Consider the following 18,256-nt stretch of genomic DNA (forward strand, 5'->3'; position numbering starts at 1 on the left):
ATGTTTTTGAAAATGTATCTTGTTTAAGTTGTTAAATTGAAAATGTGAAACTCAATACGCTGAGTGACATTTTGCAGCAATGCATCCCTCAAAAATGCTCGTGGTTCACGCTGTAATCAGCAAATGAACAGCAAAAAACATTCAGAGCTTTTTTGCTTTTGTGCAATATTCTAATTTATTAAGATGCACAGTCAGGAAAATATGATCCATGCTGATTTTCTAAGTTTGTAATGGTAATTGTTTGTAAAGAGATGTAGTTCGAGACTCAAGAGAGTTTTATTGTCATGTGCATGGTAAAACAGGCAGTTATACTATGCAATGAAAATCTTATTCTGTTCAGTCTCCCAAGAAAAGAAAGAAAACACAAGAAAGAATATCTCATCTAGTTCCTTACAAAGAGATGAACAGTGCAGAGTTTTTTATGGCATGTTTTTTGTAACTTACATAGAATTTAAATAAATAAATACTGAAAACAATTACATACATTGTATGGGTGTATTTGCATTTAAGAACATATGTTATAATTCCAAAATAGGGCACTTTAAAATGATAATTATTTTAGATGCACAAAGTTGCACTGTAGTCATAATTAAGTTAATTATTTATTTGATAATAATAATAATAATAATAATTCATTTTTATTTCTAATCAGATACTTACACTGCGATGCTATTTTTTTTTTCCAACCAAAAATTCTTTTCTCTTTTTGGGGGTACTTGACTGGAAAAAAAAAAAACATTTCTCCAGCATTGTAGTCTGGACCAGAGGGTAGTACCAGTTGTATTTATTCCATTGTCTCCTCCCGCTTTTTACACTCTCACATGTAACATTAGCATCACAATTTAATTATTTTTAATAAAAAAAAACGTATGTAATTAACGCTGCAGGTAATTTATGAATTTAGTAGCTTAATTGATTTGCGTTGTATCTGCTATTTTATTGTGCAATACTCGAAAAAGGCCACTAGATGACGCCAGGCAAGCTTTGTTATTATAGTTGCTATTATATTAACAAAAATATTTTTCATTAAAAACAGTCACTGAGAACTCACTAAGTCACCACAAAGAGCCACTTTTTCAACACAGCACCTTTTTTTTTACCCTTTTCCTGGCTCGGTTCATGCAGGAAATCCAGGAAATTAGATTTGTGGTGAAATCAGTATTAAATAGAACTGAACTAACTCTTACTCTATGAACCCGTACAACAGCACCACATTTGTTTGACACTTGGTGCATCTGATTCTCCACATGCGTACACACAAAATATGAAAGTTAGTCACAGATGGGGAAAAAAATCCAAATAAGTTCAATAATACAGTATATCTGATGATGATGGTGATGTCTCTTGTTAAAACCTAAACGAAAAAATACAATATTGTTTCTTAGTTTCATCAGTTTGCCGGTTCTCCCTCCCCATCCCAAAACTGCTGTAAATATCACCTCTCAATAGAAACATCCTCTCAATGAAAGACTCCCAAACCTGCACAAGAGTGTAGAAATACTACGTTTATTTTATTTCAAAATTGATCATATTGCATACAACAAATATACAGATAATTTCTTATTGCGCCATGGCAACAGATTAGGCATTTCCTGTCTCTAACATTAGTGGGTCAATTTCGTTATTGCAATAAATAGGGTCTTCATGTAATTCCTGAAGAGTATGTCATAAGGGCAATATACTGCAGCAACCTAGCTGCAGTGTTATGCATAAGGTTGTCATTGCTATGTTTAAACTGATAAAAAAAAAAAAAATTATTTCAGTTATTCTGACTGCTGAAATGACACATTTCCACTAAATAAAACCAGTTTCAGGCTGGATGAGAAGTAGAACTCCTCCAGCGATGTGGACTTTGGCAGTTAGCGTGACTTAGAATCTATCTTGCAGTAAAGGATCATGGAAACAGTCATGGCGCATATCTGCGGGGAACACACACAGAAAAAGAAACGGAATTACTAATGAGTATTGATTTACAGTAATTCAGGTGTACTACTTGTATACGTACTGTGTTTCAAACAAACAAAATCCGCCAACATTACAATATTTTATACATACTATGTAACAGAGCTGCTACAGTTAGTGCATTGGTTGTCTTGACTGTAATGACAATAAAATGTTCAAACGTGCGCAAATCTTTTTACCGGTAGCTAACAATTGAAAAATATATATAAATGGAGGCATTTTCTTAGTTGCTGCGGTACAATCTAGATTAATACTAGTTAGTTAGTTTGGCCCACCGCTCCTGCTGGAGCATAGCCCCCCGACAATAGTCCGCCAGAGTGCTCTGCCCTGGGCTGCTCGCTCCAGCTGTGTCCAGGTCTTTCCCATTGTCTTGTTGTCAGCATTGAGGTCTCGTCGCCAGGCGTTTTTTGGTTCTTCCTCTTTTTCGCTTCCCTTGGGGATTCCACTTGAGTGCTTGCCTTGTTGTGCTACCGGCTGGCTTCCTCAGGGTGTGCCCAATCCATCCCCATCTTCTGTACTGGATCTTTTTCCTCGGCTGGCAGCTGGTTGGTACGCTGCGTTTCTGATGGTGTCAGGCCAGCGTATCTGGAGGATCCCTGTCAGGCAGCTATTGATGAACGTCTGCACTTTCCTGATAGTGGTTTTCGTTGTCCTCCATGTCTCTGCTCCATACTGACTTGACGTTGGAGTTGAACAGCCGGATCTTTGTGCGTGTGGACACCACCTTGGAGCTCCAGATGTATGTATCAGCTGGAAGTATGCTGCCCTCGCCTTGCCGATTCTTGCTCTGACGTCTGCGTCTGTGCCGCCCTGCTTGTCACTGACGCTGCCCAGGCCTCTATCTCTTCCAGATCCCTTCCGTGCAGTGTGACTGGGTCCTCATTTGCTGTGTTTAGCTTGAGGAGCTCAGTCTTGCCCTTAATACTTATTGCCATCGCTAAGTTATACACGTGTCAAAGCATATTATTATCATACATTTTACATTACTTTCCACCGTTTTGCTCTCTTCTCCCCCCATTTTTGCTGTTGTTTTCTTGTTTGATGTTATTTTTAGAGTGTGGCACAGCCACTAAAAAACAAGCTGCAGGTCACGATTGGCCCCCGGCCTGCACTTTGGACACTCCTGCTCTCAAAGAATCACAATGTCTAAAAGCCCATTGGCGGTCACTACAATAATCCCTTGTTTATCACTATTAATTGGTTCCAGACCCGACCATGATAAGTGAATTTCCACAAACTAGGATTCTTTATTTATGAATCAAATATTGTCGTAGTTCGAGCATCGAAAATGTGTTTACGACCTTCTAAATACTTGTTTTAACATTATTAGAGACGTCTAGACATGAAATTACACCCTTACAGTCACTCGTGTTACCCGATAGAGTAGACATTATAAGAGCAAATATGCCTTTAAGACATTAAGCTGAGTGAGGGGAGGACAGGAAGTGACGTCGGGGAGTCAGAGTAGAATTTCAGCCCCCCGTGGGTAAAAGCTGCGACAGTAGCCCTTGTTTTTATGAGGGATTTTTACGCCTGTTGTGAGATCATTCAAACCTGCAATAAAAGCCTGTGCTTGTGTGTCACTCCAAACATTACAGTAACATTACTGACACCTAGTGACCAGTGTAGAATACGAAATATCATAACGTTTTTGAATGCATCTGTGAATGCCTTATATTTGCACTGTAGTTCATTTAGTCATTTTTATGCTTGAAAATGCTGAACTGTGGTAAAAAAATATATAACATTTGCTTAAATATGCATTTTTTTTTTGCTAAAAATAGGCCATATTCCACCAAGAAACAGCATGACTTATTTATTAATACATTTTTGAAAAACCAGGAGAGAGTGAAGCGGCGAAATTCAAAGGGCAAAGTGCCGAGCGATGAACAGGGTTAACCGGGACTTGACGACTTGTTGAAAATGGACACGTTAGCGTGTTCCACTCTATATGTTTTTTGACGTGAACTCATACCTCAAGAGCTGCGATTCCCAGCGCCACGCCAACAATCACCTCTGTGTTGTCGTCAATCAACTGCTCGATCTTTGCAAAGCAACCTGGGACTGTCTGAGAAGAAGAATACAGAGTGGAAGTCAGACGAGCTCGGCCGCCAGCATACTGAAGGTGTGATCTTTTCAACACATACCGAGAAATTGCCGATCATCGTTTGATTACAGGGCTTATTATCAGCTGATGCACAACACGGAGGCGGGTACTGATTGTTGTTGGCCACATAATATGGAGAGTCAACAAAGTCTGACGAGTTGTAGATTCCACAACATTTTAACTAAGTAGAAAAAAAAAGACAATATACGTTACATAAGCTTCAGTCTTGCACTGACAACGGTGAGTTTTGTTTACGCACCGTGCTCATCGTTGTATCCCACAGTCCTGTGATGTCAGCATTTTTCCCATAGTCCTTCTTGATGCTCTTGACAGCTGCTGTACCCAACTTGGCAAATAACTCTTCGGCCTATCACGCAAACATTCACTCTGTCACTTGGCCAGCCAAGGTACTAAAAGGCAGCAACAATCAAGCGGTCAGGACGTCTTAACTTACCAAAGGTCTGAAGACCAAGATCACCACAGCTCCGGCAACCTCTGCTATGAAGACCAGCAGGATTATGATAAAGAACTGGGGAAATAAATCAAAATGTTACTAAACGTCAAACCTGAGCTCATATAATTCATATTTGACACCCAAAATATGCCTCTAAAGCAGTTTGGCTGCGGGACCATCACCCCTCAATTACAAGTGGTAACCCAAATTTTGGGTTACCACTTACCAAACAGGTGTTATCAGTCAAAGGTACAGAAATGTGGAACAAAATCCCAGTTGCTACTACCTTTAATTCATTTAAAACCCATCTCAAACAACGGCTTAAGATACTGTGTATGATCCAGAATATGAAAAAAAATAGGGGACATTTGGATATTTCATCACAGGAAGACAACAAATGAAGCTATAAACATGCAACAAACACCATTATATATATAGCCATGACACTGTGCGCCAACTGATTTGTTGTATCTTCAAAAGCTATGGAGCTAGATCCAGAAGAAAACCACGGAAAATGCGATTTTTGTGAATAACTACTGAACTAATATTGATATCATTATGAATCCAATTGCTAATGGTATGTTGTCTTGGTCAATTAATTTAAATATGTAGTTCAAATCAATGTAGGACTAATATTTATGGTGTAAATGACCATAAGGGGGGGAACTATGCCGCTTGGCGGAGGTCTCAGAGTGCTTTTCTAGTATTATATATTTAATTGACATCACTTGTTTTTTCTTCCGGTTTCAGTTAGTGTGTTCATTTGTGTTTAAATAAAAGTCCTGCAGCGCTAATATCAGTTTGGCAAGTTACTTCATAATTCCCATTCCTAGTTAACGCAGCTTGCTTCTCAATTCAAATAACAAAATTGGAAAACATAACTCATCGCTTGTTTCATCCATCAGACCACCTACCAGCAGCAGCATGCACTTGCTCTCCCTGGCAGCCCCACAGCAGCCCAGGAAGCCGATGATGACCAGCAGTGCACCGACAGCGATCAGCAGGTAGCCCACATTGAGCACCTGACTGAGCTCTGCGGGTGCGTTTTCAATGTCCCCGAGGAAGCCCAGGATAGAGCCGCTATCCACCTTCACCCAGATGCCAACACCCAAGATGGCTGCACCCGCCACCTGTGAGACAGTTAAGTGCAAAAAAGTATTTATCATTAACTTTATATCTGAGATAAGGATGGGTCATCAAAGATAGTGTTAAAAAACTGTACGATATCTTATTAGCAACTGTGATTTAAAAAAAATGCAAGTACAGTCGTCCCTCACTCACCACGGTGCGCTTAGAATTGCAATGCTTCACTTTATCACGTGTTTTTTTCAAAATATTAATAAATCATAGCTGTTTCAAGGTTGACTGTGGCCTATTATTAATAAAAAATATCCATATTGAAGGAAATTTTCCGTATTTTTGTTTTTTGTTAATCATTTTCAAGCATAAAAATGACTAAATGAGGTAAAATACACATATAAGGCATTCAGAAGATGCATTCAAAGATGTGATATGTAGAATTCTGCTTCTTCACTGGTCACGAGGTGTCAGTAATGTTACTATAATGTTCGTTGAGACACACAAACACCAGACTTGACAGACAGAACAACAGGCTTTTATTGCAGGTTCCCCCAAGATGCAAAATAATCCCTAAAAATCCCTCATAACCCAGGCCCAGCTGAAACTCAACTCGGAACCCCCGACGTCACTTCCTGTCTGTCCCTCACTCTTATTTATGTTGTAAACGTCTTATTTTCTCTTATTATGGCTACTATTTTGGGTAATACACATTTACAGTAAATGTGACTATAGGGGTGTTATTTCATGTCTAGAGGGCTCTAATAATGTAACATATGTAGAAGGTGGCAGGGGCGGATCTAGCTTTTTTGAAAAGGGGGGTGTGGGGGCCCTCCCCCAGAAAAATTTTTTAAATTAGACCTCATTTCCTGCAATCTGGTGATATCTGAGGCCAATTTTATGTCCTTAATTTCAAGAGATTTTTATCCTTAGAATATATCGTTTAAGCCAAAACATTCTATTTATAAAATTACCGGTACCAGGAGAAACCCATTTTAGCTCAATTCCCTGAAATATTTTCCAACTTGAAGCAGCTGTAAATTCCGAGGATTTGAGTATAATTTTATGTCACTGGCGATCTCTTTTCTGGTAATTTTCATTGAGAATAGACAACAGTTTTCCTTATAGTCATGATGCCAGAACCTTTATTTTGCACCTCCACCTGAATAGCCATGTACAGCACACGTTTAATGTCCAATGTAAATTATCAGCCTGACAGTGGGTTCATAGTGTGGTACGCATTAAATCCTGAATAAAGCACCAAAAGCATCAACTTACAAAGATGACGCCGTTGAAAAGGAACATCATAAACTTGAGGAAACCAAAACATCCCATTTTTTCAGCAGATGTTTCCAACCTACGATGAAAAACAGAAAAGTTATTTTATTATCTCATTGACCTTAAATCCTTACACTATTGACGTTAAGAGTTTGTTAGCTTTGTCAAGTGGGAGGGGCAGGATACACCTGCTCTCTTTTTCCCAACCTTTATGAACATAATAACCTTTCCTTCTCAAACATGCTTTTCAATTCATCCACATGACATTCAACAAACACGTCTCACCTTACAAGCAGCAAGGGTTTTAAGGCTTTGTTTGGTTTGCCGAACAGGGAAGTGTTCGCGGCGTATTTTCTGGGAAAGCTTTGGGGGGGAGCAACTTGTACACAAATGTCGCGCAAATGATTTGTGTTAGGTTTATGTTGTTATTTTGTGTCTGTTAATTAATCACCCGTAAGAGACTTGTCAGGGAAGAGGTGTGACATTATTCAGCAAATCCAAAGGAAAAAAGTCACATTTTAAACACATAAGTTGCTAACTAATTGTTATTCAGTTTTTATACATACAGTAAATATTTGTTGTTTTTTTACAAAAAATGACAACCAATTAATTATTAGGAAAAAATGTGTCTTGAAAGTTGCACAAAAATCCACAGGTGAGACTTCACCGTAGCACGCATCTAAAGCAGCGGTGCCCAAAGTGCAGCGTGGGGGCCACTTGCAGCCCGCAGCTAGAGGGAGCCAATCATGCCTCCCTATGGAGCTCCCTCTGGTGGACACAGGCAGCTAAATTAATCATTTCCTTGCTGGGAAGACGTTCTTCTTCTTCCTGCGTATGTTTTTCGGATCCTCAGCTCTGTTGCAGCGAGCCATTCCAGCGTCTCGTCATCCAGGTCGCCAATTGGTGGCTGGTGTTTGGGGCAGCTGGCTGGCAAAGACGTGGTCGACAGTCTGTAGGCGGTCTCCACATTCACAGTGGGCACTGTCCACAAGGCCCCACCGCTGCATTGATTCTCCGAAATGTACTTCTTCTGCGATATCATGTGTATCACTGGGCTGTCACTCATTTAACTGCCCAATGCATAACCGGAATTAATAGACCAAAAGCAGGAAGGAGCTTGGTAAGCTCACTGAGCCTGCTGGTCCACATCAGGTTAATCATACATTTGGGGGTCAGAGGTTAGTGGTCAGGACGCACACAGTCATAGTTGCCTTGACACCCAACCCCCCAGCCCCGTCCTGGTAATGTTATGGTTTATTTGTTTCAAACTTTCTTAACAAATTATATTAACTCATTCAAAAGACAACCTCTTCTGTGCCGGCCATTTTGGACGATTTTGACTGATCTTTGAACGCACACAGAATACTGTGTTCTATGGATATATAAACATGGGACCTACCAAAAGAAATATTAGACTCTAAACTTTCATGAGAACAAAAAAGTTTGTTTCTTTATTTTTCCGTTCTTTAGTAATCAGCAGTAGAACATAGGTGGGTTTCAGGAAAGTATCAGTACCCAACTACTGTAGAAAAGGGAGATAACCAGCTTTTTGTGAATAGATACATTTCGAGCATAACTTTCACTTTGACACAAATGCATTTTACTTTTGTGACAGCTCAAATATCTAAACTATACCCACATAAACAACAAATTTCCCTACAATGCGTAACTTTTTGCACACTGCACTCCTCCACGCTCTCTCACTTCCTCCTTCCTGTCATGTGTGATTTGTCCATCTTTGATCCCTGCCGAGCTCATATCAGGTGCACTTCTGCACCATGTGGCTTAAAATAGCTCTGAAAGTGACATGCATTAATGGGGAGTTGCGTCATCACCTCTTTTTGCATCTCGCGCAAAATCTAACGTAAAAGTCGTTGTTGTATAAAAACATATAAACACCAATGCTATGCATTCTATCTATAGATCGTCGGTTATAACTGCCTCATATTCAGTGAGGATTCACTTCGGTCAGACATTAATAAAGCAGTCATGCAAACCATTACAAAACGTAATTCTCGCAATCTAATGCAAATTAGAGCTGCACATCAACAAGCACATGCAAATGTTCAAACATGACATCCCGATGTCACACAGACTTCATATTAAACCCACACTGAGCAGCACCCATTTAAAACATATATACGTCTTAAAAGAGGAGGCTTTCAATGTTGGCATAGGTGCTGCATCTACAAATAAAAAAACAAAACTATAAGTCAAGCAATCCAGCTTACCTCTCAGGAAAACAATCCACAGGTGCGCTCCGGTGCTGGGTCACCTATAGTCTCTCTTCCTTGACTCCGGTGATGGAAACTGTTGCGGTCACAAACAAGTGAATTCTCGTCCACGGTGGCTCGTCTTACATCCGAGAAAGCTTTAGATGATTTTCTCCTTCTATTTTAAGGAGGACAGCATGTTATATGTACTAAGAAGGGAGGGGTGGTGGGGGGTGTGGCCAAAGCAGCTGAGTAACACACATCACCATGGAGCTGGGCTTAGGCTTGCCGGCGCTGTGGGATCACCTGTGTGCACATGCACACTCACCACCACTTGGAGAGTCAAAACATAATAAAGACGGCATATGACAAAGGCGAAAATAAGTCACATTTGTAATTAATTTCCACTTGATGGGGCAATGACGAATTCCGACAAAGCATTCCGATAAAGCTTTTTTTTCTGCATCATTTAGCTCGAGGGTGTCCAAACTTTTTCCACCGAGGGCCACATACTGACAAATGAAAGGCTGCAAGGGCCACTTTGATATAGATATGCTAAGACGTTACTGTACATTACAAGAAAAAAACTTGCATCACAGCTCTGTGATATACTGTAGGTAAGTGTATTATTATTACTACTACTATTATTTTATTTTACTATTATTACTTCACTCTTTTTCCCATTTTTATATATTTTTTCTTTAATATTTCACCTTTCCTCAATCCCATGTATGCATCAGTCATCTCCAAGCTGTGGTGATGTACTGTATAATGTATGTCGATGTCGTGGGTGGGGGGTGGGTTTCAAACTTCCTTGGGGTCTTCAGGTGTTATTTATTTATTTTTTGTTACGGGATTAAAGTCAAAATATTATGGGAATAAAGTCATAATCATGAGAAGAACATTTAAAAGAATAAAGTTTAAATAGTTGGCAAATTAAAAAAAAAAACTGCAGAAATGGAAAAAAACAGCTGTAATTTTAGAGAATAAAATCAAAATATTACAAGGAAAAAAACACACATTCTAAAAAATATTCTAATGAGAAAAAAGTTGCAATTTTATGAGAATAAATTCAAATTATGAGGAAAAATAATATCATTTTAGTAGCATAAAGTTGAAATATTAAAGAAAAAAATCAGTTATTTTTTTCAAAGTCGTAATATCATGACAAACAAAACAATGAATAAAGTTGTAATTTTTGGAAAATGAGGTCGGGGAATAAGTTAATAATTAAGGAAATAAAGTCATAATATTATGGTAGTAAGGTCATGATATTAGAACAAGAAATATTCTGAAGATTATTTAAGAGGAAAGTTGGTAACATTTGGAAAAATAAAACAGCAAAAATGGGGGAAAAAAAGAGCAAAGACCGAAGTTCATACTACATACAGGTACATCACGAAGCTGAGATGCTCTTTTTTCCTTGAAATGTATGTAACTACTTAGCATACAGTATCTACATGTGTTGCTTTACAAAATATCAAAGTGGCCCTTGCATCCTTTCATTTTTCAGTATGTGGCCGTCAGTGGAAAAAGTTTGAACACCCCTGATGCAGAGTTTTTGACACAGCTCTTGACGTGGATGTCATTCGATTCATATTTAATCTTATAAGGAGGCGGGGTGGTTTCTTCTCCATACTCGAAAACATCACGTCTTTCTTCACAGCCACATTAATGAATCACCTCGAAACATGCACAGTCCAGCTAGCATGCACATAAAATGGGAAACTGGGGCCGTCGGAGTGTTGAATGCCTCTTACACTTTGGCCATATATTTCATTTTGACAATGACTTTATCTGACATTCACAATGTGATGAAAGAACAGGAGTGACGCATTGAAATGCAAATAAAACAATGAATGATTAACATGAGAGGAAAACTAATTCATTGACGTCAGCAATGATTTGAGGTGTTCAAGCAGGTAATACGTCCACAAAGTAAATAATGCCTATCTCTAAATCCATATCTAATCTTGTAAATAGTCATTTACAGTCACATGTATGTACATTTCCCGAAATATTTCCCACTTTAAATGACATACAGCGAGTGAAAGGTTCAGTATCAGTCACTGTATGACTGTGCCATGACACTTATGTGTCCCGTGCACACCCACACTTGACACCAACACCCGCGAGTGCTTTACGTAAGAAGCATGCTGCACATTGCAAATGACATTTAGTTAAATAATGGTACGCTATGAATAGAGGCCACATATTTTAATGATTCATCAGTTGAAAGGACTGACAAGGAAGAAAAAGTGCATAGAAAATAACACACATATACAGTATAACATGTGACACATTTTTCCTGAGAAATTGCCATATAATATTCACTTGGCTGCAAGTGTAAATAAATCAATAATAAATGGAAGATTTGTATTAATCTCACACACGCGCACACCTTTGTTCAGTGTCAGTAACGGATAAATTTAGTGTAATGCACCATGTTAAATTACCTCAATCTTGTCATTTTCACAGTTTAAATTACACACGTATGTTCATCTTAATATTCACAAAAGACATAACAATAATCATTTGGTTGTAATCAGCCTTCATAATAAAATAATCACACCCAAACTATGTGCAAAGATGGCTACCCGCAACTTCTGGATTACTTCCTTCTATTGGAAACATCATTTTCTTTTGCGGACTTAAATATTTACCAAAACCTGCCGCGGTGCTTAAAGCTACACCGCTCATGCTAGTGTCTGCTCTGGCAATACACGCACGCTTGTAACATTTGGCAATCACTCATGACAATAACAATGGTTGAATTAAAAAAATATTTAAGGACACAACATGAGATGTCCTTTGGTAAAATTGAAAGGGTAATTTTTTTCATTAACCTTATAATGTGAGGTTTAGTAAAAGGTCAAAGAAAGATTTGTTTTAAGTCCATGAATTGCAACAGGCTGTCCTGCACAGCAGTTAATCAGACATTTGCTGTTGTTTTGAAAAAAAAAAAAAGACAACCCATATTCATCAGGAGTCTTCCTCCGGTGCCTCAGTTCCTTCTCAGCCACAGCCCGAACCCCTCAGGAGGACAGCTTCTCTGGGTGGCTCTTCAGCTTGTGGAATTTAACACTGTCCAGCTTCTCGAAGCGCTTGTCGCAGAACTCGCACGTGTAGTTGTAGTGGGCTTCTGGAGTGTGTTTCTTCATGTGCCAGTTTAGGGACGCACGCTGACGACATTGATAGCCGCAGATTTCACATCTAATGGATGATGGCGATGAAAGAGGAGTGGAAGGAACAAGGACGCAGTGTGTTAAGGTGTTCAATTTCTGCTTGCCATCTGGTATTACTCGGACCAAACAAGTATAAGGCTGCATTCGTACTTCATTCCCACTTCCATAGCTACAGTACACTTAGCATTTAGTGTGTATAACTGCATTCACACTGATAAGTAGGGGTGAGCGTATCGATCCAAATGTATGTAATAGTATCGATACCAAGGCTGTATCAGTATTAGATGGATACTAGCCAGTGTTTCCCATACAGTCAGTTATTATTTGGCGGTCCGCCACAAATTTGTTCATAAATATATTACAAAGAATGTGGTGTACCAAAGAATAAGAAGATGTAGCAGGAGGGGCCATTGTTGCCAACTTAGCGACTTTGTTGCTATGTTAGCAAACAATCAGACCCCTCTAGATTCTCTTAAAAAAAAAACAAAAAAAAAACGACTGGCGACAGATATACTGAAGAGACCTTTGGAGAGTCTGACATGAAATCACGTATTGCTCTTCTCAACGAGCAGGGAGTGCTGCTGTGGGCCCCTCACCAGTCTTATTTGTTTTTAGCGACAGAAGAAAAGTTCATTTGTAGTTCTAAATTTTGTTTTTGATGTTTTTAAACGCACATTTTGCAAATGCGTCATAGCCAATTATGCTCATTCAACAATTACATCGCACAAGCCAACACACCGCAAACAGATTGCAGTTCAGTGTGAAACACGGTTTGCGTGATTAGATTCATACTTTTTAGTTCTCTGTTTCAATTTTCACAAATGTGTTTTTTTTGTTGCGTTACTCATGTTGTTACATTGTTAGATTTATATATTGTTGCTTTGTTTACAAACTCAGGGAATAAATTCTTGGACACAAGAGGGCTTTGGTGGCACAAAGTTAAAGTATTTGAATGAGAGCCAACAGTAGTTTTTCTTTTTGTTGAGTTCCATTGCACTGCTGACTTTATTTTGCTCAAACAATTGTATGTAATAAAAGAAAAACGTAGTGTTTTTTTTTTTTTATATTATTACGTTGTCTTATATTGATTATTTAAAAATGTAATTAAGAAGGAGAGAAGAAGAAAAAGAAGTAGAGGAAGTGGATGAATATGAATGGCATCATCATTCCCGGTAAGTGTGCAATGACAGTAATTGATTTGGGACAGCACTACACTGTCAAAACTGTGCCTTCAGAAACTAAATAGTGTACATGACATACATATTGAAGTGTACTGACGGATGAATTAGATCTAGGAACTCCAGTGATAAATAATCTCAGTAGTTTGTACGCCATTATTAGCCTTAAGAACTTACTGTAAAGGTGTTTCTCCAGTGTGAGTCCGCCTGTGAACTTCCAGGTGGTTCTTGCGCTTAAATGATTTTCCACATGTCTCACATATGAAATCTCGGACCCCTGGAAATACGTTTTCATTAAGATGACATTCTTTCTAGACGAGTAGATACTGTACTGATCCAAAGGGAAATTCATGAGTGTCTTAGTGCGGCCACCTGAATGGATGATCATGTGGCGATGCAGGTGGTTGGACAGGTAGAATTTCTTTCCACAGCCTGGATGTGGGCAAACCTTGGTCCTGCCTTTCCTGTGAACTAGGTTGACATGATTCTGCAAAAAGCGGCGCGAGGAACAAAGAGTGAGAAGCCGAAATGTTAAATGTGAATGAAACAGGTTGTCTCACCTGGAAGCTGCTTATGGCTACGTAGACTTGACTGCAGCCCTCGTATGGACAATGGAACATCTTTAGCATCCCATCAGCCTCAATAACTGGGCCTCGCCTGTTTCTCTTTGACCTGGCATTTCAAGTGATAATTACCATACACAGCACACCTCAACTTGAAGTCATTGTTGGTTTATTTATGTATTTTTTTAAGCCAACTAACCGGCTCAGACTGCGCTGCAGCTCGCGGTCGCTACCTAGCTCCAAAGTGTCAACAGTTGGCTGCAGCAGCTGCTTGTCACTCAATCCTGTACAGAACAGAAGTGGCTGAGATGCAAACTGGACCCAAACAGAAGGGGATCCCTGCAAATTTGATGTTTTTTGATCTAAGCATTATTTTTTATTTGTGGAAAAACCCACTATAATCTCCATAACTACACTGTTTATTGGTAGAAAACTTGGTAAAGCTTGAGTTGCACAGTGAGCAGTCAAAGGCTAACTTAAACTTGCTTGAGGTGTTCTTTATATGCACTCTTACTCCCACACCACACACCAACAGGAGCGCATCAACCCAAAATCCTACCTTACTCACGGTGCACAAAAAAAATAACAAAGCAAGTAACAATGCGCACACATCCTCGATGGGACGTTACCCAGTATGCCTTGCGGGTTATACATGAGTAGAAAAGTTTTGTCTTGCATGCGTGCTTCGACTTTCGCAGCTTCACTCTAATGTGTTTTTTCCAAATATATTCATTGAAAAATCATATTGCGGTTCCTCACTGCTTTGCGGTTGACTACGGCCCATTATTAGTCAAAAATATGTATATTTAGGCGAATTATTTTTGGCCTAAATTAAGCATTTTACAGCATAAAAATGGCCAAATATAAGGCATTCAGAAGACATACTGTCCTCATCCATTCAGGTTTCTGGTTGTATGTGAGTGCGTGAGTATTATTCCTATATAAGCGTGTAGGCTCGGGGCATGTATGTGTCAATATTTTGTCTTATTTTCTCTTATGTGTACTGTATTGATTAATAAACGTGTAAAGGCGACTATAGGGGTGTTATTTCATGTATGTAGGGCTCTAATAATGTTAAAACCCCAATTCAAACGGTCATAAACATGTTTTCTATGCTCCAACTACAAAAATATTTGATTTATAAAGAAGGAATCCTACTTTGCGAAAAGTCACTTACCGCAGTCGGGTCTGGAAACAAGTAACGGTGATAAGCAAGGGACTGTACTGTATTAGTGTGTAAGCGTTTATTTCAACACCTGCATAGTTCATATGGTGCAGTTACGGTACATTGTGTGTTCCACATGTGTTACTTGTCATTTGAGGGAGGCGTCGGGTTTGATGACCTCTTGTTGGTTTGTTTTTTGTGAGTAAAGTTGTAACTGTCTAATTCACTGCACTTCCTCAAGCAAACTGATGTTATGTACAGTAGAGCCACAGACACAGCCCGTTTTTATAGGCGGCTCGCTTGCAGATTTTTGAGAACGCCACCGCCGACAATTGCGGAGACTGATGTATTTGTGATTGAGCTCTGAATGTAACACACCTGTCATGGAGACTTCATCTCCGGCTGCTGGAATTTCTGATGCAGATTCGCGAGCTTGGTTGTAGGTGACCCCGGCGAGGACACTGCAGGTGACTTCCTCCACATTTCCGCCACCCATGTTGAGCTGAATGCCCTCTGATGCAAGAGCCTCGTAGCTTGGGCCAGTTATGATAATTAGCTGGGAAGAAAAATGAAATATGGCATCTTCAATGCAACGTTTCCTTGTTCCTTGAGTAGACAACACACACACTCGTCCTAACCTGTGAGCCTTCTAAAGCCGTCTCCTGGTTAGGAATGTCAGAACTTGCCACCACCGTCTCCAAAGCGTGAGGGTCAAAAAGTTCGCCCCTGTGCTCCTCTGCGTCCACGGGAAGTGGGGCTAAAAGCTCCGGCCGGGATGGTGGACGGCCCGAGTCACTCAAGTCTTCATCCGGCTTTCCCAGTTTATCAACAAAGGACGTTGCCATAGTAACACACTCATAACCACACCCGATGTGCTCTTCTTCTCCGAGTTGCTCATGTGCGCCTTCATCTCGGCCTTGCCTCACATCATCAGCGTCCTCTTCTGAGGTGAGGGAGTGAAACATTGCTTCGGGGGAGCCTTGGGGTCGCTCCAGTACCATCTCCATCTCCCACACTGGTGGTTCTGTCAGAGGGAGGTCGCTGGAGGAGGTCTCCACACTGGTATGATGTGTTAGAGCTTCAGTCTGTTCTATGTCATTTGTGGTTATGTGCTGAACCTCAGAAACAACCATACTTTCTTCTAGGTCTACAAAGACAGGAATTAAATGTATTATCTGAAAAAGAATTTAGGGAATAGTTAACGGTATTTACAGTTTGTCAATACGCACCTTTGTTTGTTTTTCTTCCTCGGCTGACTAATCTCTTTGGCACCAATGACTCTTTTTTTGCAGCGCTTTCACAATCATCTCCATGCTCTCTCTCCTGCCCCTCCGAGTCACTCGTCTCCCTCAGCGGGGAGAAAAGTTGTTGCACAAATGAATGGTCGGACTCACACTGCCAGATGGCAGCAGTGGAGAAGTTAGGCTGGGGCTGCAGGGCTCTGAGGTGGGGCTCATGGGGACAGGAACGCAAGTGCTCCTGGTACCAACACACCAGGCTATGGAGGCTTGAGTCGCGCTCCTTCTTTACTGACAAAATAAACACAAAAGAGGTGTCAAATAACAGCGCTTTGCATATTTGGTCATTGAGGGAATTTCAATTTTTTTTTATTTATTTACACAAATGAAGAGTCTGATACTACTGTACAGGCTGTATATGAGCCAGATTTGCTAGTTTTCATCTGTAGTCCCAGGACAGGAAAATAAAAACAGATCGGACAACATAAACATGTGGGACATTCTCTAACGTTTGTTGGGAGGCTGTTCCAAAAGTGACTTCTTTTAAGAACTGTTTGTCCAAAGGTTGTGTTTTCCTGCGTGGAATCTCCACTGGAGGAGGCTCTGGCGCAAATGTATAAAATCACTGCATCATTGTTGTACTACAAGTATAAATAATACTAACCTTTTCTCTGGTTTACAGACTTCTCAGAGGCAGTGTTTTTCCTGTAACAAATAATAGAGTCATTTGAAAAATGTATGGTCAACTGGAAATAAAATACAACTCAATTTAGAAAATGTCAAGTAAATGGTGTCGCATTACGAATCTACACTACTGTAAAACCATCTTGTTGCACTAATTCGGTCTTGTTAAGGTGTAGAAAAAATCAAGTCGTCCAAATAACCTGCTGCGAGGCTCACCGTGAGTGTTTCTGTTGATATTTCTCTCCAAATGTGGAATGGAGCAGAATTAAATACTCTGCAAGTCCAGCATCACTCAGACTTGTGCGCCTCCGGAGCTCACTCCAAAGCTTGTGCGCCTCTCCCAGGTAAACCCTCCGAATATCGTACTTCTTTCGGGATTCAAGACGTCGCTGGGCTCGGTCAGAGTCTGTAAGCCTGGGCCGTCCCCTGCAACGCCTTAAAGCACATTTCCCGTAGTCCCCAGCCGTTTCAGCGTCCAAGGGGACCTGAAAATCTGCCAGGCTATGCGCCATCTTGGCAACAACAGCTGATGTTGTGATCATCCGGAAGTTGTGTTGAAACCGAACAGGAAGTACTGTAGAAAACCACTGTTACTTTTCTTGAAACATGTCTGTGTTTTAAACATAACTAATGTCAAAACATAGAAAATCATTCCTATACAATTCTCACATCTACATTAATCTCTAAAATGCGTCCACTGTACACCACAAAACAAGGCGGAACTGTTCATTTTCAAGTAGTTGCCACACGGAGCACATGGCACAAACGCCAATGTGCTACATGTAAACAGAACCAACAGACATGGCGGATGTTTTAACTCATATGTTCGCAAACATGTCACAAGCGGACTCAAAGAAGGACCTTGTTGTGACTCCTCCTGCACCGTCACAGTGCAGTGTCTTAATAGTTGGAGAACAAAGTCTTAGACGTTCACTGCTCCTGCTGACGGCCGTGACAGCTGCCTCTCAGATGGGAATTAGGGTGGTGTTCTTCGCCCCGGAGCAAATACAAAGCCTGCCAGCATCTCTGCAGAAATGTATACCTAAACTAAGCCCGGAGAGTTTAAAGGTATGGTATAAAGTAATTAAATAGCACCAGTACAAAAAAGAAAAGGAGGAAAAAAAAGGAGGAAAACAAACTAAGTGAAAAATT

The 18,256-nt window shown here is 40.1% G+C and overlaps 3 protein-coding genes across 7 annotated transcripts in view; 1 reads left to right on the plus strand and 2 right to left on the minus strand.

Moving 5' to 3' along the window:
- Nucleotides 1–1,515: 1,515 nt before the first annotated feature.
- On the minus strand, nucleotides 1,516–9,259 carry tspan34b (tetraspanin 34b). Its single transcript, XM_054759712.1, has 8 exons — nucleotides 9,110–9,259; nucleotides 6,879–6,957; nucleotides 5,438–5,653; nucleotides 4,524–4,598; nucleotides 4,329–4,436; nucleotides 4,110–4,250; nucleotides 3,938–4,030; nucleotides 1,516–1,919 (listed from the first exon to the last, which is right to left on the minus strand). Exons 2-8 carry the CDS (start codon nucleotides 6,933–6,935, stop codon nucleotides 1,860–1,862), a joined length of 750 nt encoding a protein of 249 aa, XP_054615687.1. The 5' UTR covers nucleotides 6,936–6,957; nucleotides 9,110–9,259; the 3' UTR covers nucleotides 1,516–1,859.
- A 2,021-nt stretch (nucleotides 9,260–11,280) lies between these two features.
- On the minus strand, nucleotides 11,281–17,674 carry znf653 (zinc finger protein 653). Its single transcript, XM_054760736.1, has 10 exons — nucleotides 17,321–17,674; nucleotides 17,085–17,125; nucleotides 16,412–16,711; nucleotides 15,821–16,329; nucleotides 15,561–15,738; nucleotides 14,217–14,301; nucleotides 14,015–14,126; nucleotides 13,827–13,941; nucleotides 13,632–13,731; nucleotides 11,281–12,304 (listed from the first exon to the last, which is right to left on the minus strand). Exons 1-10 carry the CDS (start codon nucleotides 17,644–17,646, stop codon nucleotides 12,127–12,129), a joined length of 1,944 nt encoding a protein of 647 aa, XP_054616711.1. The 5' UTR covers nucleotides 17,647–17,674; the 3' UTR covers nucleotides 11,281–12,126.
- A 211-nt stretch (nucleotides 17,675–17,885) lies between these two features.
- The window catches only part of swsap1 (SWIM-type zinc finger 7 associated protein 1), an 87,408-nt gene continuing 87,037 nt past the window's right edge, over nucleotides 17,886–18,256 (plus strand). For all 5 annotated transcript variants that reach the window (XM_054760517.1, XM_054760519.1, XM_054760516.1 and 2 more), the window contains exon 1: nucleotides 17,886–18,172. In XM_054760517.1, the coding sequence (XP_054616492.1) occupies nucleotides 17,906–18,172 (267 nt within the window). In that variant the 5' untranslated portion in view covers nucleotides 17,886–17,905. The remainder of the gene's footprint in view (nucleotides 18,173–18,256) is intronic.

Source organism: Dunckerocampus dactyliophorus, chromosome 18 (assembly GCF_027744805.1).
Source record: "Dunckerocampus dactyliophorus isolate RoL2022-P2 chromosome 18, RoL_Ddac_1.1, whole genome shotgun sequence".
Classification (NCBI taxonomy): domain Eukaryota; kingdom Metazoa; phylum Chordata; class Actinopteri; order Syngnathiformes; family Syngnathidae; genus Dunckerocampus; species Dunckerocampus dactyliophorus.

What these genes read in the sequence shown, in the direction of transcription:
- tspan34b (XM_054759712.1), bottom strand. Translation starts at nt 6,935, where the DNA reads ATGGGATGTTTTGGTTTCCTCAAGTTTATGATGTTCCTTTTCAACGGC. An exon ending in TTTTCAACGGCGTCATCTTT is followed by an intron (nt 5,654 to 6,878) that starts GTAAGTTGATGC and finishes ACTGTCTCACAG; the next exon opens with GTGGCGGGTGCAGCCATCTT. An exon ending in CGATGATCGGCAATTTCTCG is followed by an intron (nt 4,031 to 4,109) that starts GTATGTGTTGAA and finishes TCTTCTTCTCAG; the next exon opens with ACAGTCCCAGGTTGCTTTGC.
- znf653 (XM_054760736.1), bottom strand. Translation starts at nt 17,646, where the DNA reads ATGATCACAACATCAGCTGTTGTTGCCAAGATGGCGCATAGCCTGGCA. An exon ending in AGATGAAGTCTCCATGACAG is followed by an intron (nt 14,302 to 15,560) that starts GTGTGTTACATT and finishes TGTTCTGTACAG; the next exon opens with GATTGAGTGACAAGCAGCTG. An exon ending in ACTGGAGAAACACCTTTACA is followed by an intron (nt 12,305 to 13,631) that starts GTAAGTTCTTAA and finishes ATCATCCATTAG; the next exon opens with ATGTGAAATCTGCGGCTATC.